Below are 18,362 nucleotides of genomic sequence, written 5' to 3'. Positions count from 1 at the left end.
ATTTGTGATCCCCCATTCTTCTCTTGCGAGAGCGAACTGAAGAGAGCTGGCGAAGAGGTCGGGAGAGTTAAACGCAGCGATCCGATTGAGAGCAAAGCATTGGAAAATGGGGTTCAGATTCTCAAATCTCAGTCCCATCTACAAAGCCTACGTCTATAAGATCTCTTCATCTTCATCTTCATCTCCACACACGAGAACGCGCTTCAATTATTTGATTCTCCCCTCCAATTCTCATCTGCAAGACTCGGTAGTCTCCAACAATCATCATCCCCAATACAATGTCCCCAGGAGATGGCACGTAGGCCATTCTCACCACCACCACCATCATTCGGGGGAGGAGGGAGAGAACATATTCAAGCTGGGTCTGGCTGCCGACATCGCTCTTGCCACCGGGAAAGCTTTGACTGGATACTTGTCCGGCAGCACAGCCATCATCGCCGACGCTGCTCATTCTATCTCTGACATTGTACGTCCAATTCAGACTCAAGACTCTCTCATTATTTGTCATTTACCTATTTGCTTACTTTTGATTACTGTATTTTTTTTTGAGATTTCTCTTTCTCTCTATTCATTTTCGACATGAATAACGAAGATGAATTGGTAGTAAAGTAGTTATCATTTCGAGATTCTTGAGCTGCATGAACTGTCACGAAGGATCATTTAGCGGGCAAATTATGAGCACACCCAACCTGAAAATCAACCCCTCGAAAGGAGAAAGGAAAAAAAGGGGAAAAAAAAAAAAGAAGAAAAAAACCCGATGTGCCTACAGATCCCATTCGCTCCTCACGTTTCTTACTCATCTGCAAGGGTGTTCTAGATACTGGCCAACCAACGACAATTAAGGGCAAGTCTCTCAAATCAGAGGAAGTATTCTTAGTGAACTAACGGAACCAGAAACAGGAACAAGCCTGCCCAATCACAGTTGTCAGACCCTCCCGCTTCAGAAGAGATTGCTAGCTTTCATCTCTGCCAGAACGTCCCAAAAAAACAACAGGGGCGGACTGAATCTGTGATATAGGCATATAGCAGTATAGTACCCATACTTACAGAAACAAGGTTTTGAAAATTTTGTTTTTGTTTTTGTTTTTGTTTTTGTTTTTTTTTTTTTTTATGTTCTTTTGGAAATAAATGAACAAATTGTAAAAACCATGGAATTGAAGAAAATTTTAAATTGCACGTTAGGAAATGATAGAAACTGAAATTGATAATCATGCTTTCAAGATGTAAATTGGGTATGACATTAAAAACAAGAAATGATTTATTTCACCAAATTGTATTTTAATGAACCTAAAACAATCATTAAACTAACCAGTCTGCAAATGGATCACCCCCATATTCGTCTTGAACACTGTTTCATAGATGGTCTGGCATGTATGGGCCCACAATATCTAGGTATTCAGTTTATGGTTTGTGATCTGGAGCATAACATCATTGCAAAGATGTCTTGCAAGTTGTCGACTTGCCATAGGTAAAAATGATGAATTTGAAGTTGCAGTTGTTATTGACTATGAGAATAAAGGTGTTTTATGTTCCTATGAAAGAAAAGCTGGAATTATCAGATCTAGCTCTTCTCCCATCACACATACACCTTTGTACCAGTTACATAAGCTAGAAACATTTTGAAATGGTATAAAGAGATCAATACATGGTGACATACAGTATCATGTACACCTGGAAGACTAGCCATATTCTCTATGGAATATTAACGTTAGTAGTTTCACTCTTTACTTTATTGCTTCAATCCACTGGAATCATTTTAATCACCATTCACCACTGCCGCTGGAAAGTGCTTTTCACCCCTGGCCCCCTATTTCCTAATGCATTCTATATGTGCAGCTCTCATTCCCTAGACTCAAAGATGTTGGAAGAATTGAAATAAATGAATTATGAAACGTTTAGCGTGTAGATTTTCATTTATATCTGTATTTAGTTCCCTTTTTTAAAACATGGTGACGGCTTAAGTTTGTACGCATCCATGCTTATTTCCATTTTATTTTGTGATTCTGCAGGTCCTTAGTGGCGTTGCTTTGTGGTCATTTCAGGCTTCGAGGGCTCCTAAGGACAAAGAACACCCATATGGTTGATTTGTACCTACGCGTTACTCTATGAATCTCAGGATATGCATGGCTAGCCTGTTAGTGCATCTGATGTTATTCTGCATGGTTATTATTATCAACAAAAAAGAGACAAATGAACTTATTTGAGTTAGGGATTTCCTTTTTTGCTTTGGCAGTAAGCCTTGACTCCTCTGATACTGTTTTGTGGTTGATATCTGGATGGAAGAGTTTGGATAATTTATAGGACACTTCTCGAAATTCGTATGCCAAAACGCTTTCAAGGAATAAGGTGAAGTGCTAATTGTTATCAAGGTGAAGATCCATATGAACACCAAAAACAGTGTCAAAAATCAACTGGAAATCCTGAAATTTTTGTTCGGTGTCTGTATTGGAATCCTATTGCCAACTAATTTAGGTTATAGATTTAATGTAAATGTCACCCCTTTTTCATGTTTCAAATGCTTACAGATTGGAGTAATAGTTTTTTTGGGTCTGGTTTCCAACTGTCCGTAAGATTCATACGTCGTATACTTGGTACAGGCATACAGAAGTTCATGAGAACTGGCGGAAATACACTGATTGATGCTTTTTCAAACTCTGCAGAGACTATACTTGTAGCTTTTCTTAATTAATGACCCACCTTTTTAAGGAGACAAATTCACCAACGCTAAGCAATCTTGAGATTCTTGCCATAGCGACATCAAATCTAGACCTTAATTTCAATTTTCTTCCCATTTCTGTCTTCTGTTCCATTCATAGTGACAATGGAAGTTTAGTCTTCATACATGATACTCCCAATCAAAAACCTTTGGAGGCAGAACACGTCAATTAAGTTACAAATCTCAACTAATATCCCAACAGATTAGATGTTGGTTTCAGGAACCATGTTATTCCATTCAGCTGTACTAAGTAAAATAATAATAATAAAATAGAATGTAGAGTGGAACAAAAAATTTAGTGTTTTTCCATGGAGAATTTTTCCAACATTGCTATGGAGATGCCATTGAGTGCAGTTCTGATGCCCTAAGACGGAGACACCATTGAAATTTAAGCTGGCTATAGGTGTTATGATGTAATTGCTTGAAATGGGGTGATCTTGGGTTTAATGAAATTTTATGATTGGTTTTTCTATCAATTTTGAGAGATTTCTGGTGTTTAGACTACTGAGGTTATAGTTGCTTGAATCCTATTTTTGCAAACAGAGTAATGTTTGTATGTGATCAGCTGACTTGTAGATGATGGTTGTTCTGTTGTGTGGTGTGCATCAGATCTAAGGAATGACAAAAATTTCACTTTTGAGACACAAAATCTATGCAGAGTTTCTTATGCTATCCTTTATTACCTATAAAAAAATGTTATCCTTCACATAAATTTTGAAGTGATTCCACTCGCTTTTATGACTTCAATTACCTGCTTTTGTTTATGCGATGACAATTGCAAAATATATTTTCTTAATGGTGGTCTTTGGGCTTATTTGTACCATGAACTGTGAATTGCTTCTGCAAAAGCATGCTTTGGTAATGTTGATGTGCTCTCTCTCTCTCTCTCCCTCTCTTGATGAATTTCTCTCTATTTTCTTGCAGGACATGGAAAATTTGAGACTCTGGGAGCTCTTGGAATTTCTTGTATGCTTATGGCCACAGCAGGGGGCATTGCATGGCATGCTTTAGATATTTTGCAAGTATGTTTCCTTTTCCCTTTTCTTCCGACTTTATTTCATTTCATATCCCCATCTTACTGTAAAAGCTACTTCTATGTCCTCTATATTGACTTTAGTTCCTTTTTCTTCATAATTTTAAAATTGTGACATGTTGGAACATTATCAATTAATATCTTTCTGTGACAGATCAATGCATTTTCAATTACTACTTATTGTGACACTTCAATATGTTTGACTGTTAAAGTGTGTTCTGCATTGGTGTTTGATTGATTGCCTCTCTTAGAATTGAATTTCCCTTTCATATGCAGGGAGTGCTGACGTCGACCTCTGAAATGGAAAATCATTCTTCAGTCCATGAGCATTTGCATAGCCATGGTCATGGTGGCCATCACCATGGAATCGACATGGAGCACCCTATCCTGGCTTTGAATATGACTATTGTGTCAATCGCTGTCAAAGAAGGGTATAGCATTTTCTTATTGTGTACCAAAAGAAACTTCAAATTAGGGTTTTTTTTTTCTCTAGTTTCATTCTTAATATCAGTAGTTAGTGGATTTGATGCTTGTTTCCTAATAATATAGTCTTTTATCTAAATAATAGCCTAAACTGCATACTGATGAGCTCAGGATATTCATGGCCATATATTTGCTTGCTTATTTTCCCATGCTATCTTATGTGAGAATGAATACTTCTTCTATTGCATCTCAGAACCATTCTCAGCACTTTTCCTACATTAGAATGACTCTCAGCTTCCACGTGGAATGTTTTTATCGTTAAACCTATATATACTCACTATGTTTCATTCCATGCCTTTGCAAGTGTAAATGCTATCAGATTTTCTGGCTCAAAGCATTGTCGATATGTCTAAAAAAAATTGGCCCCATTCCTTACTAATTAGCCTTCTTGTTTAGGATAATGAGTAAATCTGTATAGAGCACACAAGCTTGTGTATTCATGGACCATACTTTTGTTTAATCATTATTTCATTCTTTTTTTTTTAGGATGGTTCCCCACTTCTGTGAGGATTGTGTTCTCAGCTACACTGATCATTACTGAGTTACATTGCCTGCACTAATATAATTGTTGGTTCAGTAATTAGTTATCACAAAATTAATGTTTTGAGAATCAGTGAAATGTGAATATTTGCATTCTGTAAAAGGACAATTGTGTTTTTCTTTTCGAACATTAAATTTACCTGGCAATATGCTTCAGTTTTTCATTATCTGTCATTGGTTTCAATTCAGAATGTTCTGTGGTATTGGAAGTAATTTAATTTACTTGGGTAATTATGCTATATTTCTTTATCTTGCAAATAGGCTTTTTTGGATAACAAAACGAGCTGGGGAAAAGCAAGGAAGTGGACTAATGAAAGCAAATGCATGGCATCATCGTGCTGATGCTGTCTCGTCAATTGTTGCTCTTATTGGGGTTGGTAAGAACTTTTGTTGTTTTCAGACATATTCTATTATGATAACTACGATAAGATTATTTGTTAAGTTGGGATAAGACTGAGTTTTTTGTTGTTGTTGCTGTTGATGGAGGGCCTATAAAGAAAGGGGAGATATCTCTGAGAGAAATCAGAGTTGTAGGGAGAAGAGAAGAATCACACAAAGGGGAAGGGGGAAGAAGGTCTTACGACCAAGTAAACCACAAGGTTTCAACTAATTAATTAATTCATCATTCAAAATCTGTTTAATACCTCTGGTTACATGCCTTTATATCATAAACTGAATTTAAAACTTGCCTAATTACTTCCTAAATTCTAACTAATAAAATTAGAAACAAAATAAAACTTAAATGGGTAACTCTCTAATTGACTAACATCTAACCAAAATAAAAGATTGCATATCTTCCCAAATTAACTAACCCAATATTTCATAAATAAAGTAACTCCTAAAATATTCTGATCTCAAAAATCAAATCAGATCTGGTTCGTCTCGGTTGAGATTGCCCTAATGGTCAACCCGGTTCAGCCTCAATTTTGCATCAACTCCGCCGATGTTGAGAAAAACTCGACCACGAGTTTTATAGAAGGAGAGAATTAGCACCTCTCGATCAACATCCATGATCAACGGCTTTGACAAGGTAAATATCCAACACATCTCATGATCAACAGTCACGATCTTCTGATGGTCGTCAACAAATGATATAATTTTGATTGGAATCTGATGGTGGGGTTTCACAATTGAAATTGGACGACTTATCCGTTCTTTAGATGCAGCCTTGATTGGATCGTTCAATTCATCTTGATTGTCACGTCTAGTGTCAACTGGTTCTTCCACCAACCCATCCTCAATCATGCTGCACACCTTATCACATAAGTGTATGGTACTTTCGGTAAGCTTTTGAAAATTTGATTGAAGTTCCTGGTATTCCGATCGATGTTCCTTCAATCCATCATCAAATTTCTTCTTAAGTTCCTCAATAAGATTAATGAATTCAAGGGGAAATGCCATCGGAGCAAAGGATTTTGTAAGAAATTTGCTTTGGGCCTCACACAATTACCAAATAACTCAATAATCAAAATGTAATGGCAGTTAGTAAATATCCCATTGTCTACAAGGCTCAGTTTCACAGTACACACTCAATAATGAGTACAAGGGCAGTCTCGTACAAAAACAGAAGTTAAAAGAGAAGTGGCAGAATTGGCAATTATTGGAACCTAAGCTAATAATTAAGTGATTTAACATGTAAGAGGAAGGAGGGGTATTCTTGGGAGAGCAAGTGATAAAGACTTATCAAAATAAGGTGGAGGGCATTAATGGAAATAAGGGCTAAAATAACAAACCGTGGGAAGGGAAGGAAACATATCGTCTTCAACCTCTGGACATGACTTGGTGGAGGACCAGAATTTTTCAAGGTGTTGATCTCTCCTGCTGGTAACCCGATGAAGCTGAGATTGACGGGAAAAAAACCTCGATCTGCTTCAGCCCTATGGATCCCAAACGATAGTTCAACGAAAACAATATTCAGCGCAGCAGATATGGATACTGTAACGCCAGGCAGTAGAACTGAACCAGCAATGGCTAGAGGTTGAACTCACGCTGCAGGGTTGATTTTAGGGTCCAATAAATTAGACATAGACTCGCCCCTGCTGGAAGCACCTTCGCTAGAAGTTTCAGAGAGGAAGAAGAAAGAAGGAAAGAGATTGAACAAATCTTTCCCAACCCTATTACTTCTGTAGCAGCAGCGACTGAACAGAGAAAAATAAAAGAAGAAGAAGAAGAAAAAATAGATGGGGAAAGAAAGAAAGAGAGTTCGCACAAGGGGGGGTTGTTTGCTGGAAAACAGAGGAGGGTCAGGGAAGGGCTTGATTCTCTGTTTGAACAGAGATTTTTTTTTTTTTTGTTTGCTGTTCTCAGTCTTGGCAGAAACCAGAACTGAGAAGGGGAAGAAGATAGGGAAGGAGAAGAGAACGAAGGAGATGGATCCTTCGGCTCTGATACCACTTGATGGAGGGCCTAAAGAGAAAGGGGAGAAATCTCTTAGAGAAATCAGAGTTGCAGGGAGAAGAGAAGAATCACACAAAGGGGAAGGGGGAAGAAGGTCTTACGACCAAGTAAACCACAAGGTTTCAACCAATTAATTAATTCATCATTCAAAATCTGTTTAATACCTCGGGTTACATGCCTTTATATAATAAACTGAATTTAAAACTTGCCTAATTACTTCTAATTTCTAACTAATGAAATTAAAAACAAAATAAAATTTAAATGGGTAACTCCCTAATTGACTAATATCTAACCAAAATAAAAGATTGCATATCTTCCCAAATTAACTAACTCAATATTTCATAAATAAATTAACTCCTAAAATATTTTGATCCCAAAAATCAAATCAGATCTGGTTCGTCTCGGTTGAGATTGCCCGAATGGTCAACCTGGTTCAGCCTCAATTCTGCATCAGCTGTTCTTGTTGTATTTCTAGCTATTGATAATGGTGCTTATTTCCATTGATGTGGAATGGTCAAAATATTTTACTTGAAGATTTTTTTATTTTTTTAATTAAATATCACCTCATGAAGTTCAGCCTTGTGAACGTAGGGGGCTCTATTCTCGGAGTGAAGTTTCTAGATCCCCTTGCAGGGCTCATTGTCTCAGGGATGATCCTAAAAGCTGGAGTTGAAAATGGGTACCAGAGGTATACCTATTCTACTTTCTGGCTTGTTATTAATTGAATCTATTTGGGTAAAAGTTTTAAGGAAGGAAGAGAGAGCGAGAGCTAGAAAGTTTTGTTTGCTTCTCACAAATCCAACTCTGGAAATGCATGATTTATTCTTGGATGCCGAATTTATATTTTTAAGGTGTCTAAGAATATGCAAGATCTTCCATACGTATTATTAAAATTATCTCTAGTGGCAATCTCTTCGCTTGTAGAGCTGCATAAATTATGTGTTGTATCAATTTGCTTTACTATATTGAGGTCAAAAATTTTTTTTTTTGGGTGAATAAATAATTCATTACCGAAGAAGAGCATCGTAGTGGCTCACAAGAAAGGAGAGAAAAACAGTTGGCAAAACAAAGAAAAACCAACCCTCAGCTAGGAGAGGCCAGGGGGGCAAACAAAGAATGGGGAGAGCCCAGGAGTTCACAATTCGACTATTTCAATGGGTGTCAATGCACCGCAAGGGGGCTGAAGATAGCTTGCATCTAATATCAAAGTCAATAGAGGCCAAAATCTGCTGCAAGGCCCTACATTTGGGGGTCCACTGTCTAAGATTACCTCCAATTAGATATTGTAGATAGCTGCACCAAGGGCAAGCTTACCCACATTGTCGCAGCTGGAGCAACCGCCAAAGGACATATGTCCATCCAGTTCCATTTCTCTATCAAAGGGAAAGATCCTTCTCCTTGGCCAATGTAAAGTTTCCAACCCAAAAGTTGGAACTCGTAGGTGGAGGAACTCCCAGGTGTATAGGAGGGCAATAGGCTAATTAGTAGCTGATGTGGGACTAAACTCCCAACACTCCACCGCACTGTAGATGCTCTCAGTAGCATAATTGAATATAGGGGCATTGATAAAACAATTGTTGATTATCCTTGAATGAAAAGGAAAATAGTTATGCGCGATTTATATACTGACAACAGGATTCATTCATTCATCCTCTCATTATTTTTATTGTATATATAGCATTGGTTTTTTATTCCTATTTGATGAAATTTTTCTGAGAGTGATATGTTTGGTGGTTTAAACATTTAGTGTCATGGAACTGGTGGATGCTGGAGTTGAGCCGCATCTTTTAGATCCTATTAAACAAACAATACTCCAAGTTGAAGGGGTCAGGGTAAGTGATATGCTTTTCTCTTTCTAATTATTATTGTTTTTGTGTTCATGATTTAGTCTCTGGCATTTTGTTGTATGATGGACTTTTTTTCTTTCTTTCTTTATATTGACTATTTTTGTCATTCTGTGCAGTTTTTCTTTTCAAATGCATAGAGATATTTAAAAATCAGTTATTTTCCTGTCAGTCAGAATGGATAAACCTTTACATATGGATTATTATGGACCACATGAAACCTATTTAGTGTGCTTTGATACTTGTTCCAACTTTAGTTTTGATCAATCTCATGTTGATGAAATGGCATTTTGGTGGTTCTACTATTCACGTTGGCGAGAAAATGCATGTGCTTTACATCAAAATGATGTTTTTATCACTAATAGGATGCCTATAGATTATTTTCCAAGTTTTCCTAGGGTATCCTTGGCAGTAGTCCGTTTGTACTTGTTTAAAATATTTTATGCTTAATCTACGTTACTACTAACTCATGTAGCTTGCTGCTGTTAATGAAATGTGATGAATTGATAATAAATATGATATTGTTGGTCTTATATATTTTTTATTTGTATGTTTCCATTTGTTAATCTCCTTTCATGCTTGCTGCTATTGGATTTGGCTGGCTGTTGATTCTTGATGAGTGTAGCATTCTATTTCAGTTTTGGGAACATATTAACCATGTCTGGGTTCTAATATACTGTTGGCATCTTGCAGAACTTTCCTTGTTTAAAAGTGGGGAAAAAAGAATTTCCCTTATTCGATGACTTACTTTCATTTTGCAGAACTTAATTGTTTCTTGTTTGATAAGATCTCTGTAATTCCTATAGGGATGCCACCACTTGAGGGGAAGGAAGGCTGGCTCGTGTATGCATCTTGATGTACACATTGAGGTCTCATTATGATTCTTGTTTTATTCTAAATGCTAAAGTGGCCTTTAGTTTAATTTTAGTACTGCATCAGAATATAGCTGATCTAGATTTATTAGCTATGTGTTTATTATTTTTCTTGCAGGTTGATCCATTTTTGAGTGTTAGTGCTGCACACGATATTGGTGAAAATGTTCGTCGTCAAATCCAGAGATCCCATACTGAAGTAGCTGAAGTTTTCATACACATAGGTACAATAATTAATATTTCAAATTAGAATTTTTGGAAATGGCCCACAAATGTGATTGATGGATTCAAAACATCATCATGCTAGAGTTCAGAATCCTACCCACAACAGGACCGTAGAAGTGGACGATCAGAAAAATAAACTGGTGATATCTCCCAAATAACAAGTCTGATCAGCCCCAAATTAACAGTATTGATAGGTTTCTGTAAGGTCTTCAGTCTTCAATACCCCAAAATTTGATTCCAATCCAACAGTGGAATGGGGAGATATGGTAGGATCATCAAAATAGCAACTAAGTTTCAGAATTAGTAACTTAGCTGTAACTGCACATTAACATAGCAACTCACCATCAAATTAACAACAGATAACCCACTCAATAATATATCAAAACGAAGGTAATTCAACGAACAGGATCTTCAAATCAGCGGCACACTAAAATGGGAACTCAAGGCTAGATTTAGAAGCTATTAAGATCTCACAACCTGCTGGGTGGAGATAACCGTCCAAATATCTCATCCAACATATGGCTAGATTGTGTGGTACAAACAAGGTCAGAAATTAGAAAGGAGTTTTGAAAAATAAAGGCTTACTGCTACTGCTGATCTGTCCAATGGATGGAGATCCAAATTGGGTTGATGGAAGGCTCTTGAGACTTGAGAGTATGCCTGGCCTAATCAATGGGTATGAAGGAGAGGAAATAATGTAAGATTATCAGGTAGGATCTTTACCAAATTCAATAAAAATCAGATTTAGGGACAAATAGTATGAACAAAACAGAAATAAGAGAATAAAGGGAAGAATGGGGGTAGGGGAATAGGTTGGGTCGAGTATCTCACTCTTCCGTAGGCATCTCACCCAAGCTGTTTCTCACAACACTGCATCTCACAATTTTCCAGCATAAAGCATTCTTTTTTTAATTCAATCAAATTCGTGTTCAATGTTGTAGCCCCTTATAAACTTATGTGGAAGACTCAAAACTGACTCAAACACTAAAAAGGAAAGGTCTAGCCGAATCTTTAACTAATTGGGAAACCTAAACTGACTAGGAAACTGAAATAACAAAGAATATAGACTTAAAACAAGACTCTAACTAAACTAATAAATTAAATCTCGTTTTCCTACTTTCTACCTTTATTTTAGGCCTATTAAAGTGACCCATTACAAAGAAAACCCATGGGATCAAAGGCCCAACACATAACACAAACCAAGACTTATTTCCAATAAAATAAGCCCATTAAGTGAGTTATCTGCATCAGGAAATGGCATCCAGAAAACACCCAGATTATGCTGCCACAGCGTGTGGTTGAATGATGTAGGATCTTCAATCGATCTCATCGTTGTGCAACAACACTCCACTTCAAGGTTACCACTGGACAGGAACAAGAATAGATCTTGATCAACTTCAAACACTAACTGGAATTGCAGGAAATAGATAGACAAGGAGGGGATATGATCAAGGCCTCTCACTAACCCTAATGGCATCATACTGCAAGAAATCTCACCATGCACACTATCTCTGACAACAAAGACAATAAAAGCAAGTCTCTTTTTAACTTCATAAAATCGTGGGGTGTAGTATGGCAGCCCCTTCTTTTGTCGATAAACAACAATAGAGTTCCCTCCTTGCGTGGAGGAGGAAACCCCTGCAAAATAGTTGCCAAAAACTAATCCTAGAATGAGATCTAGTTTCTAGAGACATTGCAAAATAGAAACCCATAAAAAGCAACCCCACATGGGGACAACTTAATATGTAGTGTTGGGCCTAAATTTGGCCCATAAAGACCATTTAGACGTGGGTCCATGCTGGCTGGCCATAGTGGATGGCTTGGTTCAATGGCCTGGCTGTATGCTGGCTGGTCCATCTTCTCTTCTTCCTTAGTTGATTTACATCAGTGATACACTCAAGTTGCTGGACTGGTAAATATTCTGGCTTGGGTGATGCTAGTTTCACAAAAGAAAAAGAAAACAGGACATCTATTTTCTGAATGTGAACTTTACATGCTGTAGTGAATTAGTTGGATAAAATGGTAGACAGACAGAGGAATATGATCAATTTCTGCTCCTCTCAAAGGCTTCCCCACCTAAGGTGCGTCTTTGAGGAATAGAAAAATCTTTGCTAATGAACTGGTGGGAGAGGCTAGATCAGCTGGGATTAGGGGTGTTGTGTGCTAGATTGGCCTTGAGAATTATGAGAATATCAATTGGGACCATCTAGCAACCATAACATTGTATACAGTTTTCTTTTTCTTAAAAGAAATAAAAATCCAGAAATAGAGGGGGGAGGGGAACAAATGAATACAGAGGACCTTGGGGCATCCTGCGAGATCAGCAACTGTTGCAGCTAGGTTCTCCACTCTTCACTGGTTTACCTCTAGTATTCTCCCATTCTTCTAGAGTTGGCAACAATAATTGTTGCAACTAGGGATGGTATGCATGAAAGTCATGGATCAGACTTTGGAATAGGTCCAACCTCTGCTCCTAAAAGGAAATACATTAAATTCCCAAGATTTTAACTTGCTTCTTTTTTTTTCCTGGCCAAAAACAAAAATGGGAAAAACTTGCAACATCGGTACCATTGGATGCAGTACAGCCTGTATAGGACAGCTATCTATAAGATTTATGAACCGTCCAGCAATGGGCTAAAGGAAACCCAATGAGAGGGCCCCAATAATAACTGTGTCATATTGGTCATAACAAACCCAAATGGAAGCCAAATGGGAGTGGCAGTTGGGTAGGATAGCAGGCTAAATAACGATTTGGCAATTTCCAAAAATGACTTTTTTGCCTCTTTCTTTGTGATAGATCCGGCGATTTCACAGTTTTCTCCCCAAATATCGAACCTATCAGAAAATGCGAAGGGAGATCTTATGAATCTGAATGTCTGTGCAAAGAAAAATGATGTTGAAGCTGTTGTCTCTGACATTCTTGCATCTAAGTTTGCAGAGGTATCACTTCTTGTTTGGATTTGTTTTTTTGTTTATACATATTTCTTCCATTCTGTTTACTACTCACTGCTGCTTTCGTTTCATAATTTGTATTGTTGTTTTTGTTGTAATTTTGGTGAATTATCAAAAATACCTCCTGGTTTCCGACAATTGCCATCTATTTCCTAATGAGGTCATATCATCTGAATGTGAGAACTGAAATCCCTAGTGGAGATGAAAATATACACAGAGACATATATATATATATATATATATATATAGGGAAATGGCTCTCTGAGCCTAAGGCATACACTGCACCTCCTCACATTCATTATTATATTAATTGTTTTAAGGTGAGAGAAACAATTATTTAAAAAAACATTGTGAGAGGGTGTAGTGTACCCTGCTTTCTCTGAGAGCCTTTTCCTTATATATATATATATATATATATGTATGTATTTGAATAAGAGAACCTAATTGAACTGCTAAAATAATAGTTCACGTCCATCATTTCTACTTCCCTGTGAGGTGTGGCTCACAGAAGAGAGGGTTTCGGTAATCCGAGGTACCACTATGTCTACCACTCAGCAAATCAATTTTCCTTTCTCTAACCTATGATATGGACCAATGGCAACCATACGTGCAACCCATTTAGTATAGTTGGCAAAATTCCAGCCCTAGGAGGTTAACTTTTAGGTTGATTGATTGTTCAGTTTTGCAAGGTAGTCTCTGTTCGTATTTGCCCTGCCCCCTTTTTCCAATTTCCATCACAGATAACGGCGTGTTTTTCATTGGTATGTGTTTCCTCTTCTCCAACTTGTGACAAACGACTAGCAGGTTCATATACCCCAAATTCCTGCAGAATCTGGGAATCTGACTAATATTCTTGCCACTTTCTCTTGTGATGGATTTTTGTCTTTTTTCTTCTTTTTTTTCTTTTTGGGGTGGCGGGGGGGGGGGGGGGATGATAGGTTATGTTAGGTAACGAAACAATTCAGTGTCAGTGGCTCGCGATTCAAGAGCCAAAAAATACGGAATTGGCTTGGAACACACTACAAATGAGCTTTAGCTTCAGGAAATGTCAAACAGAAACACACACAACTGATAGAGGGTGTGGTGGGGATACAGATAAGTCAGACTTCTACTCTGCCGCATAAAAGCTTGAGACGATAGGACCCACAATCATTGGAGAAATACAAAATTTAGTACTGTATCCAAATTGATGATTTTCATACCCTGACAGCGCAAGCACTCGCCACGCCTAGCCTTATTGAAAAAATTATGTTCTGCTTGACTTCGAAAACGGAAATAATAAAGTACATCGTGACACATCAGTTGCATCAATGATGCTTCCTTGTTCATAATACACATGTCAAAGTAGAAACCTCCGGATCTTCCAACTTTAAATTTTAACCGTTATCCCTAACTTTTAAACCTACTTTAACTTGAGTTAGAAAATAAAATCAAACTAGCTAAATTCTTTTTGAAGGATAAGCAGGGTTTCAAAAATCGTTGAATCGGATCAGAATGAACTTCTACGATAAGATTTTATTGAAAACTTTTTTATATATATAAAACAATATCAAATAAAAAATCATGTCATTCCTTGTCAGTTTCTGTGACTTATTGTTGATCTGTTTTTCGGCACATCATCTGTAGATGTGAACTGGAACAATTTATTGCCATGTTGGTTTTACTTGTAAGGGAAAAATTCGGTTTTTATGGTGCCATTTATAAGTTATTTACATCTTATAAGCATGAACTGGAAAAAATTTCAGAAGATGGTCGTCGAGCACATAACACGCCACCAATTACAAGGCAACATTTTACTTGAAGTTGAGGTCTCCATGCCTGATGAGATGTTGATCCGGTATACACCCCTTAACCAATGCTCATTAAGTTCATTTTATGTTTGTTTCAAACTTTAGGAAATTTCTATAACTCTAGTTTTCCATCACAGGGATGCCATTGAAGTGGCAAAAAGAGCAGAGAAGGAAATCTTGAAGGCAGCCCCTAATGTAAACCAAGTGAGCATATTACTGAGGTTGGGCCATCCAATCGCACGTTCGAAATCCCCGAGAATCTGTAACCATTGAAGTATTCATGTTAACAGGGAATGCTTAATTCTTCTTGTCATTTTTATTGGAAATAATGTAAAATCTTCACTCCATGTAAAGTGAATTTTATTTTTTAACAGAGCTAAACAGGTTCTTCTTTGAGGAGCTAGAGACCCACCCACAAGTTGCATATGTATAAAGCTAAGAAATGTATTCTTCCCTGCTTTTGGTGTAAGTTGAATGATTCTCATTCAATCCCGGTATAACCCGGTTCATATGATTGTGGGTTAGTATGAACCTGCGGGATTAGTCAGGCCAAAGGCTTAGATACGTGTAATGAATTTACAATTGCAGATGACTGTACAATGTTCGATGACAAAGACTGAACACTTTCTAGCCTATTCTTTTATCTCACCTCTCAACACCATAATCTGAGACCTGCATCTATGGGTTCCAAGAATTGGCGAATCGGATCAAGAATTGCCTGATTCAGATTGGAATCAATGGTTACTAATCCCTATTTCTGATGAGTCGATACAGCCGATTCAACACCAGAATCGTTAGAATATTCCTCGGATATGCTGATTTTTTATGACTTTTCACCCGATTCAAGCTGAGTGGAATCAGAATCGGCAAGTTTTAAAATCCTGCCTGCGTCTTTCTTGCTCCAAAATAAGCCCCAAATGGCATTGGCTCACCCCATTTCTCTCCCAAAACACAAACCCACTCTCCTGTACTCCAACTTCCTTCCTCGCCTACCTTCTACTCTCAAACCCTTCAACAACAACCACAGAAACCAGAGCCCTAACCCCAACACCACCTTCTCCATCGCCATCTCCTGCTCATCACCCAACACCAAAATCGTCCGAAGCCGATCACTGGACAGAAACGTAGTGAAGCAGAACAAGATCCGTTTCGTCCAGAAACTCAAAACCCTACTTCTCTCCAAACCCAAAAACTACCTGCGTCTAAAAATCCTCTCCAGATGCCGCTCTTACCTCTCCCTCCCAAAGCCTCGCTCTCTCCTCTCCATGATTTATCGCTATCCTTCCATCTTCCAACTCTTCTCCATCCCCACCCCACCTTCTCATCCTTCACCCACCTGTACCCAGCTCTGCGTCCGTCTCACCCCGGCCGCCGCTGCAGTCGCCGCCGAGGAATCCGCTCTCAAATCCACAATTGCCACCAAACTCGCTGCCAAGCTTCAGAAACTGCTCATGCTCGCGACCCACCATCGCCTTCTCTTATCTAAGCTCGTACACATCGCCCCTGACCTGGGTCTCCCGCCAAACTTCCGTTCTCGTCTCTGCAACGATTACCCAGATCGGTTTAAGACCGTGGACACCTCCTATGGCCGAGCCCTCGAGCTTGTCTCTTGGGACCCTGAACTTGCTGTCCCGATTCCACCTGGTGAAACTCGGCCGGCTGGATTGATTGTCGACAGGCCATTGAAATTCAAGCACTTGAGACTCCGAAAGGGGCTAAATTTAAAGCGTCGTCATCGGGAGTTTCTGATTAAATTTCAGGAATTGCCGGCAGTTTCGCCTTATAGTACTCCAGCGAGGGAGTTTCTGCCGGAGTCGATGGAGGCTGAGAAGAGGGCTTGTGCTGTGGTGAGGGAAGTGTTGGGTATGTTGGTGGAGAAGAGGACTTTGGTTGATCATTTGACCCATTTTAGAAAGGATTTTGGGTTGTCTAATAAGCTGAGGGGGATGTTGGTGAGACATCCTGAGTTGTTTTATGTGAGTCTGAAGGGGCAGAGGGATTCAGTGTTCTTGGTGGAAGGGTATGACGACAAGGGTGGGTTGGTGGAGAAGGATGAGCTTTTGGTTTGCAAGGAGAGGTTGATGGAATTGGCGAGGGATGCAAAGAGGATGAGGAGGGAGAGAAGAAAGGCTGCTCTTACTGTTAATGATGATGATGATGATGATGATGAGGAGGAGGAGGAGGAGAGAGAAGAAGAAGAAGAGGAGGAAGACGGTTTCGAGGACTTGTTTGAGGAAGCATGGGAAGATTATGGTGTAGAAGAAGATGATGCTGAGAGGGGTGAGCTGTGGGGGGCTGTGAAGGATGGGGAGTTTTGGACTGTTGAGGCCGCTTCTTCTTCTGTGGTTAATGGTGTAATTGGAGGAGAATCTTTGGAGCATTGGTGAAGAAGTTTTTGGTTATTTTGGATTGATAATTGGTATTATTATAGAGAGAGAAGGACAGGAAAAATGGGAAAGAAGAGGTGGCAGAGCTTTTGTATGTCTAGTAGTGTAACATCTTACTAATAGCTTTAATTCTAACTAATACAAACACATTTTTCATGATTGATTTATTAATTTTTTTCTTCTCTCTCCACCAAGCAGCTTGCTATGGGACTAGGCTGGTTTAAGAGCAGGGATCAATCGGATGGATAGCAAAGATCATTTGTTTCCGACCAGTCATGTTTTAATCAATAAAAGATAGAAGCAAAACTCAGGTAGCCAGACTTGAATTTTAAAGGATACATCTTTTTTTTGTTGATTTCCCCAACAAAACAATAGATGCATTGATCAAAAATTTCTTATAGAGGACATATCAAAAGGGAGGATAAGCTACTCAAGTGTGGACATCACATAAATCAGTTGGAATATAGAGGACTGTTCTCACCAGTGTTCTGAGACTAGCATTGCCTAGCCCTACTCTGGCCAGTTAGTTTTCAGATGGGTTCAGAGGATGGTTGACTGATAAAATAGCACTTGGCTTGCCTTCAAATAAAAAATGTAGTGCTTTCTTGTTCTTTGAACTTCAAACTCAGCTTCTTCAAGAACCCTGGCTTGGCTTGACCATTACCTACAGGGACGATTGTGTAGAGCCTTGGAGTGGAAACAGGAGTTGATGTGGAATGAGAGATGGCCAATGACCACTCTGCTCCTCCCCTTGGATGCCCGTGTGCAGGGGCCACATAGCCTTGCGGCAAACCCCTTTCCATTTTTATATATGAGAAAGAAAATGCTACCTAGTCGTGTGGTTTCTAAGTCCAGACATAAGTCATGAAATTATCGGTGCCACCCACCACCCACCACCCACCTTGAAATCAAGAATCTCATACATATTGATGTTTTAACACGCATTCTCAATGGCCTCCGTGTTGGTGCAGGGGGAGGCCAAACAACCAGGTAGTGATCTCTTGTCCTTGTTTAGATCATAGTGTTGGATTGGTGGTCTCCGATCGAAGCTTTAATCCAAACCTTGGCCTGATCCAGGTTTGGGAATCTCAACCCTAACCCAACCCGTAAAAACATCCTCTAC

General features: G+C 38.7%; 2 protein-coding genes across 3 annotated transcripts; both read left to right on the top strand.

Annotated features, from left to right (window-relative positions):
* Positions 1-2: 2 nt before the first annotated feature.
* On the top strand, positions 3-15,263 carry LOC122058075 (metal tolerance protein 2-like). 2 transcript variants are annotated; one of them, XM_042620528.1, is made up of 12 exons: positions 3-466; positions 2,010-2,079; positions 3,641-3,738; positions 4,026-4,180; positions 5,034-5,149; positions 7,803-7,857; positions 8,917-9,001; positions 9,820-9,882; positions 10,004-10,109; positions 12,908-13,050; positions 14,808-14,899; positions 14,990-15,263. In XM_042620528.1, exons 1-12 carry the CDS (start codon positions 107-109, stop codon positions 15,123-15,125), a joined length of 1,479 nt encoding a protein of 492 aa, XP_042476462.1. In that variant the 5' UTR covers positions 3-106; the 3' UTR covers positions 15,126-15,263. The 2 variants fall into 2 exon arrangements, with proteins under 2 accessions (XP_042476462.1, XP_042476461.1); XM_042620527.1 differs by having other exon boundaries at positions 4-466; positions 7,761-7,857.
* Positions 15,264-15,487: 224 nt separating this feature from the next.
* Positions 15,488-17,395, top strand: LOC122058077 (protein WHAT'S THIS FACTOR 1, chloroplastic). The gene has a single exon (XM_042620529.1). It carries the CDS (start codon positions 15,770-15,772, stop codon positions 17,237-17,239), a length of 1,470 nt encoding a protein of 489 aa, XP_042476463.1. The 5' UTR covers positions 15,488-15,769; the 3' UTR covers positions 17,240-17,395.
* Positions 17,396-18,362: the final 967 nt, after the last annotated feature.

This window comes from Macadamia integrifolia, chromosome 12, assembly GCF_013358625.1.
Source record: "Macadamia integrifolia cultivar HAES 741 chromosome 12, SCU_Mint_v3, whole genome shotgun sequence".
NCBI classification, from domain to species: Eukaryota; Viridiplantae; Streptophyta; class Magnoliopsida; order Proteales; family Proteaceae; genus Macadamia; species Macadamia integrifolia.
The sequence above is the reverse complement of the archived record's forward strand: the minus strand, read 5'-3'. Positions and strand labels throughout refer to the sequence as shown.